The sequence below is a fragment of the Talpa europaea genome, assembly GCF_964194135.1.
Source record: "Talpa europaea genome assembly, chromosome: 5".
Classification (NCBI taxonomy): Eukaryota; Metazoa; Chordata; class Mammalia; order Eulipotyphla; family Talpidae; genus Talpa; species Talpa europaea.
The window spans coordinates 47356939-47370915 of NC_140071.1; the positions used below are offsets into that span (position 1 = coordinate 47356939).

At 42.2% G+C, this 13977-nt stretch overlaps 1 protein-coding gene across 11 annotated transcripts in view; it reads right to left on the minus strand.

Moving 5' to 3' along the window:
• Positions 1 to 13977, minus strand: part of PDE8B (phosphodiesterase 8B) — a gene marked incomplete at both ends in the record, with an annotated part of 202820 nt that overhangs the window by 55803 nt on the left and 133040 nt on the right. For all 11 annotated transcript variants that reach the window (XM_084233803.1, XM_084233808.1, XM_084233805.1 and 8 more), the window contains 4 exons: positions 2555 to 2633; positions 7739 to 7827; positions 11744 to 11801; positions 13461 to 13520. In XM_084233803.1, coding sequence (XP_084089929.1) covers positions 2555 to 2633; positions 7739 to 7827; positions 11744 to 11801; positions 13461 to 13520 — 286 coding nt within the window. The remainder of the gene's footprint in view (positions 1 to 2554; positions 2634 to 7738; positions 7828 to 11743; positions 11802 to 13460; positions 13521 to 13977) is intronic.

Below are 13977 nucleotides of genomic sequence, written 5' to 3' on the forward strand. Positions count from 1 at the left end.
TTCATACAATTAACCCAGGAGTTGGAGGGATCCAGAAGATGCTTTGGGGTCATCTGAAGGTCGTCTGGCACTGACCTCCCATCACTTACTTTCTGGTCAGGGCAGTTGGCCCCTGTTTGCCAGGTGTTCCCAGGCTCAGTCTGCTCCTGCATGTGGCTGAGCTGCCTGCACTTCTCACCTATGAGCCTTTGCCCACACTCCCTCTCTGCTCAGAATGTCCTTCCCAACTCCTTGCCCTGTCGATTTGACTTATTCTCCCTCCTTGAGGAAGCAGTCCTTTAAACCAGGCCCAGTCTGTTGGTGCCACTCCTTAGGGCTCCTGTGGTCTCATGCAAGCGTCGAGTGGCTTCACTCAAGCTAATTTTTTGTTTACTTTTCTCTCTCCCACAAGACACGAAAATTCTCAAGGGCAAAGGCCACTTTGGATTCATCTTTGGATACCATGGGCAGTTTAGAAAATACTGAAAAGAATGGGTAACTTTTGAGAATATATTTGCCTTATTTGTTGGTTATTCCCTCAGCCATTTTCATATGTGTTTATTTTGCCTTCCCTATTAGGTTGCAAATGAATTGAAGTCATAGCCTTTCTTTTGCCCGGGTTCCTGTATGTAGCCTCAGCATGTCGCAGGTATGCCAGGACATAGACTCTGGAGCCAAAGGACCAAGTTCAAATCCTGACTCTGCTAATTACAAGCTGCTTGACTGTGGGCGATGGCTCATCTTCTCTGTCCTCAGTTCCCTCATCTGCAATGTGATTGCAACAGTAGCACCAATTCCTGGGATTGTTTTAAGAAATAAAGAAGTATGTGTAAAATGCTTAGTATCACGCCTGGCATAAGGTAAGCACCAGAGAAGTGTTTGCAAGCAAACAGAGTTTGGATGGATATGTAATTTTAGAATTTGTGCTTCTGGCTGCCCTTTGAAATGGATCTGAAGACTTCTGAATGTTGCTACTTATTACTGTCATGCGAGTCACAGGTCCGCTTCCTAGGCTACAGAGAAGTCAGACACGTTTCTGTTACACACCAAGCACGAATCCCACATCTCTCCCGCTTACACCCACAACCTGAACAATCAATTCTGTCCATGAAACACATTTGCTATGCACCTTTTACAGCAGGCAGTCACAACGGCAGTAACAGAAAAAGGGCTCTCTACCAGCTACTCTCCTTCCCCACTTGTAGTTCTACACATGACTCCTTTAATAGGGAACCCAGTCCTGCATTCTGTGGTTGTCAACTGGTGGTTTGCAAACCCATATCCCTGGGAGAGGGGGTAGGGTGATGTTGCCACTTTACGTATTAATCACTTCCCAGTCTTCACGAGGAACCGGAAGCAATGAGGACTGAAAATAGTGGGCCCCTGGAAAGAGGAGAGGGAGTCCCTGCATTCAAAGAAAACTATACTGACTGCAGTTTTTTCTCAGGGAGTCTTTTTAGACCAACTTTAAAAACTTACCAATGACCTGAACATAAAAGACAAAGTATAAATAAGGAGTAACGTGAATAGAGGGTGTTATATGTAAGGCGGAAATGAAAACGACCTTTGTACTATAGATTTTGTGAGGAGGCATCATGGATAGTTTATGTTCTTACTCTATCCGGGGCCCTTCTGAAAGCACTACCACTGGCCACTGAAAAGTCGGAGCCAAAGTTCAAAGTCAGTAAGACACAGTTATAAAATTTGGTTCCAACCCTTGTCATCAGGGCCTGTCTTAGGCAAGTCCATTGAGCTTTGCCATAAAACCTCAACTTTCCCATTTGCATTATGGGGCACTTAAGTCTATTTCATAGGGTGACTGAATAGCAATGAGAATCTTTCAAATGTGTTGATGACAGGGCTGGGGCATCGTGGGCTGCAGCTATTGCTGCTTCAGAACAGGAGCAGGGCATGTGTGCCCACGAGCAGCCAGGGGTTTCCCTGGAGGACAATGTGAGGCTGTTGTGGGGCCACTGAGGGTGGAACACTGTCCTTGGGCTCTCCTGATGAGAGCAGGTGTTTCTCATGCTCACCATCTCTGTGCAAACCAACTGCAGACAGGCCTGCACTCATCAGTGGAATGTCTACGTCTCAGCGTACTTCTTAAGTATAAATATTTTACTTTCCAACAAATAATAAGACTACTTGATTTCAACAAATTTTTGCCTATTATCCACATTTCTTAAGCTGGCTTTCATATGTAAGAGTGCTTTATAATTACAATACCAACTGCAGGCAAAGAAATGAGTACTTCAGAAAATACTCTGTTGCCATAAGCATTTATACATATTTACTCTACAGTTCTGATATACTGCTGTAGAAATGCGGTCCCCACAGAAGGTACACAGAATTTACCCCATTTCTGTAAAGGAAATCACAGGTTCTGCTCTGAATATTTTTTATTCTTATTGATATCTAATTCTTAAGTTTATCAGTTTTATTTGCATGCATTGATATTCTTTTCCCCTAAGAAAATGTGCTAAAATGTGAAAATTATGGGGAATTAAAAAAAAAAAAAGGTGGCTCAAATTTGAGATTCCATTTTGACATCTAAAGGTATAAAGTGACCCCGTACCTGAATCACATGGTCATCGCTTGTTATCTCTATGGCTTCATGGCAATGGTCTAATGCAGTAAACACTGAATTACAGGCCCTGTAAAAGTTGCAAAAGACTGATGTTAGTTTTGCCATAAAACCATTCTTCCTTCATCTGTTATCAAAGTAAACACTCCCTCAGATTCATTAAAACCGTATCTTTGATACATGTTGAGAAAAAGAACCTTGCCTTTCAAATTAAATGAATAAAACCAACAGCCTGTATGTCTGTGTATATGATACAAAAAGACTTTTAACTCAGTAAATAAGGATGGGGTGAACTGCACACGTGCTAAGTGAGAATTTAACACCAACAACAGGAGAATGCAGATTCTGAGGAGTCTATCTTGTTCTAGGCCAATGATGTTCTTATTTCAATTCACAGAGCAGCCATTGAGAAGTCTCTGTCAATTAGGAGAACCTAACAGGGCCCAAATTGGACCTGAGGTACTCTGGCCTTTCTTACTTTCTTGATCTCAGATAAACAACCTTTTATAATACTTTGCTTCCAACCACACCCGCTGGCAGAACTCTCTTGCCAACAGTAGTCATACACCTCTTCAGGTGGGTACTTTTCCTTGTAAACCTGGAATATTTGAGATCATTTCAATTTCTCAGAATTTTAACTACCTTCCAAATCTAGAGGGACTCCAAATACATCATTTACTATCCAACAGAGCAAAAATGTAGCCTGTTACTAGAGCTGGATATTTGTACTATTTAAAGAGTCCCAGTGAAGGCTTTCTTACACGTTACCAAAAAATGTTGATATACTGGATTGATGTTTCTCTTTATAAAACAAACTCTTAAAATGTTATTCATTCTTTCCATTCATAAAGGCATCTGACTTTGCAATCCTGTTTGAACTGCTCACCAGGAAAAGGGCAGAAAGAACTAGTGAAACCTGGCTCTGTACTTTGCAAGTTATGGCACCTTAGGCAACTTTTTATCTTCTCTGGTTCCTGGTTTCCTCATCTACAAGAGGAGGATGACACATTCTACAGATTGTTATAAGAATCAAAACAGTTTATGGGAGGCACTTCTCAAAGTGCTTGCAACAATTTAAGAATTCAATACACGGTACCTTTGTTTTATAAGATAGTATTTCTTTGTTCTTTGAGGCAGTTAGCAAAAGAAAAGTGAATCATAACCTATCTTTTCTCATGAGGATGCTGAAAATGTCAAGCCAAGAACTGTATTCAGTAATGGCAAGGTAATCTGCATGGGGAGTGGAGAAGGATTTCTGCCCCTGAGGGACAGTGTACCTATAGCTACAGGTGATGGTTCCAGTGTGGGCGGATGAGTAAAGTCAGAATTCATGACACAGGTGGGGGGCAAAGGAGAACATATACCAAACTCAATTGAAATTCCTAATGGGTACAGTATATATTTTCCTAAATTGCTCCATTCAACCAAATTTGAATCATATAATAACTGTTCTATTAGCACTGCTGCATTTATGAACACAATCATTTGAGGAGGGAAAAAAGACTAAAAGAGGACTGGAAAATTATTACCCCTGTCTTTACTCCACTGCCTCTCATAAAGAGGTGAGAGAGACGAAGTCTTCTCAGAAGTATTTCCCAGGCACCTGAGCCCAGCAGCTGACTCAGGCCTCAGGTTCTTTCCAGCGCTACCATCAACACTTTTGGGTGGCTATGATGGTTTCAAGAGTGTTCCCAGCAGTGTCTGCTTCCTGTCAGCTGCACCTGGAATGGTTGGGCTACACGATTACCTATGTCCCTATGTCCCTCCAAAACACACACACACACACACACACACACACACACGCTCATGCTATTTGAAACAAAGTTAGGACTGGGTGAGATTACGGCTTATAGGGAGAAGATTCTGATCCCACTTCCCAGCAGAGGTATGGGAGGAGCAGAGAAGCCAAGGGGATCATGGACTTGCTATGGATGGGCAGCAAAGTAGTAGGAGCCACCCTCTTGAAGCCTTTACAACTTGGCTTCTACCCCTACAGTACTAGAGCTGTCATATACAACCTACATACAGGTGTCTGTTAACACAATGGTGTATGTGTCATGGAATATAGAATTTTCCCATCAGAAATTTTGAAGGCAAAAACCGAGGACTGCTTACTGTCTTAAGTCTTGGAATAAGATGTGTGTAACTTCCCAACGATAGCTGTCAGACCAACTAATGATGAAATAGCTGAGACTGTATTTGTATAAACATATCGGCTTAAACTCCCAATAAGTAGCTTGGACAAGATGGTTCTTTTCATGATAAAGAGGCGTAAGAGATGGTCATTGTTTAACTTGTACTTCATGAGACACTGCCATTTCAAAGAATATTCTGTTCAAAAAAGCAATTCATCAAAACATATACAGAAGTGGGGCCTCCCCAGTGGTGCAGCGGTTGAGCACTGGGTTGCGAGGCTGCCCGCGGCCTCTGCAGCGCCGGTTCGATCCCTGGCTGCTCCCGGCCACCGGAGGAGGGTTCCACATGGCGCGCAGACCTCTCCTGTCGCCCGCTGCTCCCCTCAGCAGTGTACTTCGGTCCTTCTGCCTGCTCTGCTCCCTGCTCTGGCTCTGGTGAATTCTCTCACCCTCCCGCACTTCTGACTGTACCCAGTGCATGTATAAACAAACAAACAAACAAACAAACAAATAAAACATGCCTCTAAAAAAAAAAACATATACAGAAGTGTGATTTTTGTTCTTCTATCTTTAAGATACTCTATATAATCAAATTTTCAAATTAGCTAATATATTTTATTGGATCACATGATCTTTTTTTCTTAAGTAAATATGGTCACCATATATGAAGACCAAGGAGGAAGAGTCTGCCTTCAACACTGAACATCGTCCTTGCAGTACAGACTGTCCTTGCAGAATGCTTGTAATGTCACATATTTAGCTGCAGCTGGGGGTGGAATTGCAGGGGAAAGTATTATATAATTAGACTATAATTATTCTGGCATTGTATAATAAAGCACCTCATTTTCCAGTCTGTGGCAAGCGAATTGCCCACCTGCCTCCAGGGAGCAGGATGGTGCTTGATGCCCTGCCCTGGAGTGCCCTAAAGGGCCAGGAGGTCATGGTGTGGGTCACTGTCCTCCTATCTTTTGGGGCCAGATGTAGCAGACTTGTGCCATGCACACAACCCTCCAAAGGAGGGAGAGAACTTGGCAACAGCTAAGGCAGAATCGGGCAAAAAGCAACTGAAGAGACCAACCCTTTAGTCTTCTCTGTCTAGTTAGGGGGATTCCTGCCTTTCTTTCTCTGTCACAGGACTGCTCTCCTGCTGGTTGTGCTGGACTAGGAAGAAAAGCTCCTTAGCAGCCTAGCTTAAGCTAGTGTGGATGACAAAGGGATCAGGGCGATGGGCAAACCCACTTTCCTGGGGTGACTGCCTGCCTGGGTCAAGTCCATTCACCATCTTCACACTGATCTGTACTGAGAACTTCAGCTTTTCATTATGACCTCTACAATGGATCTAATTCCCCCAACCAGCTCCAATGAGGAATGAGAAATTACAGTGTTTATGTAGCATGAGGTACTTAAAAACTTGCAAAGTTCTGAATCTGATGACACCTTAAGTGCCTGACTTTTCAGCAGATTTCATGAATACAATACCCTGAAACCCTTTCTTTAAGCCCTTGTGCTGATGACTGCACATGTTAATTTTAAGTTTCCAGACTTGCCTTCACCCTACTCACCATGGCACTCCTGGCATTTTACATGTGCCATCACATTAATTCTGCCTAAGAATAAAGAAGCACTATTTAAAATGAGAGAATGGTCAGCAAAGCAATAAGTTGTTATGATGTTCACTTTTATTGTAAACAGAAAATAGTTAAGGAATTAAACATCTAAAATAAAAGATGAAGCCTCTTTACCCTCAATTATAAATAGCAGACACACCCAGGAATAAGAAAAAAAAAAAAACTACAGTACACTATTTAAAACCACAAATTGCTAAAGTGAAAGCAACATGATTTTCTTGACAAATTCTATGAAGTTTTTCAAAGCTGATAAACATACAGATAAACAGAAACCAAGGGATCTAACTTATTCTTTCAAATTCTTCACTGCCAGTGTTGAAAATACATGAACCCCCCACTGGTTGGGAATTCTTTCAAAATATCTTTCCATACTTTATTTCTTGAAGCTCTCTGTCCACCAAAAAGTGACTTCCCTGACTAGAGTGAATTCCAGAAGAATCTGCCTCTGTAGGCATAGGTTTATGTCCATCCAGAGGGAGAGAGAATGGCAGAGAACAATTATGCTTAAGAAGGGTTTTGTCCCCTTTGAATACAAACTTTTATTATTACGGGGAGATGTTATCTTATTTTGCACTAAGTCTCAGTCAGTCAGTAACATCACAGTTGGCCAAAGGGAAGGTATGCCAGGAACCTTCCAGACATCCCACTGCCTGAAGTCACTTGGAACTAGTCCCCTGGAGGGCTCTAATTTGTGAAGAGCACCCCTCCCCTGCTCTCTCTGCTGGGGTGGGCATGGTGGTGTTTGGACATCAGTGTCCCAGGAGCACACAGAACAGTGCCTGAGCAAAATTAGGAACGAGAAAGGCCCCCAATATTCCAAGACAGCCCAGAGTACCACTCAGAGGACCCCAACCCAGAAGTAAGTACCGAAGAGAAGCCTGCTCTTAAAGCACTATGGGCCTGTCTAGAGACTGAAAATCAGTTTCTCAAGGTACTTCACACACACCAGTGCTGCACACTGGCTACATGAAATCGCTATCATGGTTACACAGGGATTACTAAGGTTAGCGTAATAAATATAACCACTGGTTTGCCCCTATCTGTAACAATCCAAGTAGGAATTTATAAATGTGGAAAGGAGTAACTAGAAAGTAATCTTCCAAGTAATCTTCCAATCTTCTATTCTTAATCTTGATCTAATTGTACAAAAATTTCACAGTACTTTTTCCTAGGCTATAATTTAAAACTACTTTAAGTAGTGGAAAATAGTGCAAAAGGAGAAATGCTTCCAATTTATTTCATTATACCAATGTACTCCAGGTTTAGATTTTGCATTTGCCAGCTACCATTACCTGTTTAATGGCTTCAAAATCCCTGAGATTTAGCTACAAACCCGTGAACATCAACCTGATGACAACCAAGCTTTTCTACTGAATTGCTAACTTCATTTTCCATCTTATTTTGTTACATACCGTAATTTGAACTGTGAGCGAACTTCCCCATGTTCTATTTGAATCAATTCATTATAGCAAGCAATTATGCTGCTATTCTCCATAAATCTCTGAAAAGAAAGCAAAGATAATACATAAGACATACAATTACTTCCTAAAGAGTCAAACAAAGAAACTTAACAGTTTTTCCCACCCCAGGCAACTGTTATATAAGACATTCCTAAGTGGGGAAGATGAGATGAAATAAAACCGTTGTCAAGGTATCTGAAATGCTTATTAAATGTATGAGAAACAGCAGAGCAGGTAATACTGTACACTTAACTCCCTTGATAACAAAGGTGGGGAAAAAAACTTCATTATGAGTATGCACAGGGAAATAAGCATAAAACGGCACAGAAGACTGAACACCTTCACTTCATGTGGCTCTAATGTCCTCTGGGGCCAGACACTGGACATGCTTAGTGTGTGCCACACCATCTTGTATCCCTTTCAAGGGAACAAGCCTTCTTCACTTCCTGCTTAATGTTTCCAAGTACCTAACACATTCTCCTTGCCATATTTCTCTCCCTTTTCTTTCTCTCTCTCCCTCCCTCCCTCCCACACACACTCTCTAGTGTGGATGGTGTCTTCCTAGAGAACACCTTTGAAGCCCTCCAACTTGCCCTATGCCCCTGCCCCCCACTACTCCAGGTAGAAGTTTCAAAGGGCTAAGGAAAGAGGGGAAGCAGTGAACATACACAGAAGGCAGATACTTTCTATTTACAAAGCAAAGTTAAACATGGTTGGGTTCAGTTTCTGGACAGTTGATTACCAGACAGCACAGATCTCTAAGTGTTGTTGGCTGATGCTTCATAAAGTAAGTTTTAAAAATGTTGGGGTAAACAGCATTAAGTAGGTTTTTTTTTTCTTTTTAAGACAGAAAACATAAAAGGTAGAATTTGTTATCTATTTCTAAAAAGTAATGCATATTAATTTAAAAGTATATAAAATGAAAAGCTATAAAAGGAAAAAAACCCCAATCACTGATGTCATAAGCTGGAGGTATCATTGCATTTTGTTTTATTTCCCTTAGGTTTTTATTATGCCTCTGTGTGTGTATTTCATATGAAAATATGAATATATATATATGGTCATAGTATATTTTCACTTTCATATTTGTATTAACTTTTAATGAGTTTTTCCTCAGCTCTCCTAAGAACATCCATTGCAGTACAGAACACCTTTCTGCAAGTGATGGTTTCTAAATGCTGGAGTACTTTGTTTGCACATAGTTGTCATTAATGAGTGTTTTGAAGACTGGAGGTAATGGAATATTCCACTGCCTTCTCTTTTAGGGGTTTTCCAGATTGTAGTTAATCCATATATCTGAAATAATTTGAGTGAATCAAAAGCAGTGGTCTTCAAAGTATAAAAAAAATCTAAGAATCGAGGCCTCCCTGGTGGTGCAGCGGTTGAGCACTGAATTGCGAAGCTGCCCGCAGCCTCTGCAGCGCTGGGCCGATCCCCGGCTGCTCCCTGGCCACTGGAGGAGGGTCCCACATGGCGCACAGACTTCTCCTGCCGCCCGCTGCTCCCCTCAGCAGTGTACTTTTTGAGGTTTATTAATAGTATTTTTTGTGTGTGTGTGGGACCCTCGCTGGCGGCCGGTGAACGAACTGGCTTCACCAGGGGAGGCCCATTAATAGTATTTTTTTTTTATATAAACACCATGCCTGCAGGGCTTCCCCGGTGGCGCAGCGGTTGAGCGCTGGGTTGCGAAGCTGCAGACCTCTCCTGCCGCCCGCTGCTCCCCTCAGCAGTGTATTTCGTCAGTTTGCCTGCTCTGCTCCCCGCTCTGGCTCTGGTGAATTCTCTCACCCTCCCGCACTTCTGACTGTACCCAGTGCTTGTATAAATATAAATAAAAATAAATCTTTAAAAATTTTTTTTAAAAAATTAAAAAAAAAATCTAAGAATCACCTGGGTATTTTTCTTTTTTAAAATGAAGATTCCTGGCCCTATATCTAAAAATTGAGGCAGGTTTCTTTACTGCAGGATTTCTCAGAGCACTCAATGTGCTCACATGCCATGCTGTTAATGTGGATTACAGGGAGGGGGGAGGAAAAACAGAGTCTTTACTGATTTCCTAAACTTACTACACCATAGAAGCCTCTTTTCACAGAAGACCCATTAAAGAGTTTTTGGAACACTAGTGTTCATGGGACAGCTTGGAAAAGAGCACTTAGTGGACCCAACACGGAGTTTGAAATTAAACAGCATACATTTGTATCTTGACTTTGGTATGAGTATAAGTTCTGACAAGCTGAATCTGGTCATTTGCAACATGCTTTCTCCTCTGCAAAAATAGAAAAAATATGCAATATCTCATTTGTAGATGAAAAGTAAGTAAATCACCTAGGATGGAGCCTGACAAACCAGTTCCACTCCACAGGAAGCTACTCTGGGGAGGAATCAGGAAGTCACAGGCATGCCTCGCACATTACACTACGCATAGTAAGTGCTCCATGAATACTTGTTGAATTGATTAAGCATCATTTCACACAGAAAAAAAAGGCACATAAAGACTGATATAACACAGCCTCTTTGCTAAGATACTGGTTCTCAAAAACTCAGAGTGGACTGAGCAGCAGCAGTCAGCCACTTACGATAGCTTCAGAGGCTTTAAAGGAAGCTGCTGTGGAATATTCTATGGCACAATGTGTTCCTGGATCCCCACTCAGAGACCCACGGATTGAAGCACTGGACAATCAGCTAGCAAAGTAAGACTGAGCTTCAGCAAATGATTTAATACAATCAAAACATATCAGAGGAAGGAAACAACCTCACGGAAGCAAGAATAGTTGGCATATTTGGAAGGGTGCTTGGGTAGAGAGTTGCCAAAGACACGATTTTGCCCAAAAAAGGAGATCAGCCACCTGGTAAGCAGCCTCAGCTGATCCTGTGCCACAGTAACTCAGAAAGAAAAACCTTTGTAGGTGCAGTATGCTTCCCTTGAAAAGAGCCCAAACTATTCAGGGGCACCCTGACCTAGCTGGCAAATGGTCTTGGTGAGACCAGGAACTCAAGAACACCAGGTGGACCCTGACAGGTGCTGCTTTTCATCTTCCCTCACCAAGGGCTTATTTACTGGGACAGACCGCAAAAAGCAGCACCACATCCAGACAGAGAAAATGCAACCTTCCAGAGCAGCAGGGACAGGTTACAAAATATAGAACAATGGAACTTTTTCCTCTCAGATTTACTGAACAGCATTTGTACCCTAAGAGGGTCAACTGTTTCCCATAAGTATTTTCTGGAATTAGGGGTGCATTCTCAGCCCTCCCAGTGTTATAGGGCAGGGAGGAACCTCCCCCTTTCCTGGGGACCACCCCTGTTACACCAGCAGGACACCAAAATCTATGCTAGTGGGAGGTAGGATCACTTAACTAGCAGCTGAATTCCAAAGGACACCTTATAGCTCCTACCTGGGTCTCTTCAATGTAAGCTTGGGAGGCATGCCCTTCTCCCATCCATCCTAGGCAGTGAGGAAAACACACAGCCTCACACTCCAGAGTCCTGCCCTTAGAGATGAGGGGCAGTGTTGGGCATTGGGCTGGGGTACCATGAAGTGGTCAACATTAAACAGAAGACCTTTGAAAACTGTGAATCATTTTAAGTTCTCTCTCAGAAAATGAGTAAGAAGTCTCCGCTACATGGCTTCTTTGTCGATTTTGTTTTGCAACTATCAATTCCAAAAGTCAGAAGCACTGTCCATGCTCACATGAATCTAATTGACTAGACTGATTTAAGTGAGGTTATTTGGTAATACAGAATTTTGACTTGCTATAGTAAGGTGTTTCTTAGGCCACTCCATATTTGTAGGTGAGATATATGAAATTAGGAAAGGAACAAGACACACTGGACTAGCAGTTGCCCATTATTATGCATGAAACAGTTTCCCCCCCCCGCCCCCCCTCACAGTCCTGGGGCTTAATTCAAGGGTAAGGTGCCTGCACCTGACGAGGTGCTGGTTCATCTTCTACATACCCTGTTGAAGCCTGCATGCAGAAGAGGGAGGACTGAGGCCTCTTCATGGTCGCCCAATCTGCAGCAAAGCAGAAAATGTGGTCACTCAGCAGATACAAACCAGGATTCCTCACACTGAAACATGGAGAGAGAGCAATGAGGCAAGCGTGGCGTGGCTCTAACGGTAACTTCCTGACCACCGCGTGGCCATGGGGTACACCTGCCATCAAGGACCCAGACTCCCACATCCACCTTCCGAATGCAAAAAGGACAAAGGCAGTTGAAAAACTCTGGCAGTGAGCCTGAAAGCATCACTTCAGGCACTGAGAGTAGCCGTCTTCAACGCTGGGCTGCCCTTGGGAGTTGGAGCAAATGCAGGATGTGCAAGGCTCATCCCAGAGACCTTCTTCTTAGCTGTTCCCAAACCTTCTGAAAGCACAACTCCCACCCCTAGCTGGGCCAACTCTCAGCACCCCACTGCCAAATGGGAAAGAATGTGAGCAGGCAAAAAAACAGTGTTTCATTCTTAGGTCAGTGAAATAAGCCAGGCTTGGGGAAGATGCAATGTAGCCTGGTGTAATTCTGGTATCTCTTAAGACCCTTGCAAGACCTCAGTCTCCAGAAGATACAATACAAGGAAGAGGGATGAAGAAGGCAGACTTCACAGATTGATTCCCTTCACTCATTCCTGAGATCCCTCTCCCAAGGAGGGTAAGGCATCAAGGAACCAACGCAGACAAATTCTTCATTTTCCTTGGTTTATAGCTCACAGTAGGTATCAAAGTGAAGACACACAGCTTCTAACAGGGAACTCAAGGAGCAGCAGCTAAGCAGGAATGTTTGGTTAGGACAAGACTTTTACGCCATGATTTCCCACTATTTCAATACAGCTTTGGAAAGTTGTATTTACAATCTCTCCAGGGCCCAGCTTGCCCAGAATAGATCTCAATGTTCCTGTCTGAGGTGTTGGCTTATCAACTCCTTCACTGCAGAATATGTGCCCTTTGCCCTGTGCAGCCAAGTCCAGTAGGTTCTAGGCCTCAATTAAGATCTTATTTTCTGAAGCTAATGATAGCCATTAAATGATAACAACACATTTTGATCACTGGAAAGATACCAAGTATGGTAGCTTGTACAATGACTCTTTTCTTCTAGATCTTTCCTTTTAAGTCTGGTCATTTCAGATAATAAACCCAGAAGAGCAATTTCTCATTCCACAGTTTTGTACCTACAACTCAACAACTCAATCCAATTTTTTTCTTTGCCTTCCAACATTCACATAAATTCTAACCACTCAACAGTTCCAACAAAAACGGCATGTTTTTTCAGTGGATTAGCACCTCTTTGTTCTCATGCTTCAATTTGTTTCTTTTTTAATAGAAAACAAGCATCCCCCCCTTTTCTTTTATTCAAAGAAAAAAAAAATAAACTAGAACAATGTTCTCTCCAGACCACCTCCTCCCCAGATTGTCTATTCCTTTCAAGCATATAATGAGAGACTATTTTTTCCTTTTGGATATGAGTATGTGCTCACAGCAACTAGATATGATAGAGAATACAGCCCAAATATTTCCAGAAACTTGAGAAACAAAAAAAAATTCCCACAGCAAGATTAAGATTGGTGTTGTAAGACCAGAGACATACTGATTGCTCCCCTAGCTCACAGCCTGGATTATATCAGACAGATGTTCCAGAATGAACAGTACTACTTGTAGCTGGGAAAGGGAGGTGAGCTTACGCTTGTGAAACCACCGCAAGGATCACTGTGTGCTCGGAGGGGTTTGTAGCCCGGATAGACCTGCAATGAGAAATCTTCCAGTCAAACCAGGTGATCTGGGCTCTGCGACATTAAGCAAGAGTAGAACTTCTTCACATTGAAAATCAAATCTTCCTCTTAATAAAAAGTCCAAAAATGCATAGACGACAACAAAGAAAGTTGCCCTTGTTGGTTGGGACAATCTCTTTTTATTTAAAAAAAAATTTTTTTTTAACTCTCAGGCAATTATCCAACAGGTTAGACCAGCCAATTTTCCATTTCAAAAACTGGCAAATTCCACACTTTCTGATTGAAATTCTACTCTGAAAAAAAAAAAAAAAATTGGCAGTCCTACAATTCTCCAGTTATCAGTTTGTACTTAGGGAGCTAATTGGATTGGATCTCCTTTTCTTTAAAAAAAAAAAAAAAAAAAAGGCTCAGAAAATTGAACTGACCTTATAATAATCAGTAAAGCACTTCCTGGCAGCTGAATATACAA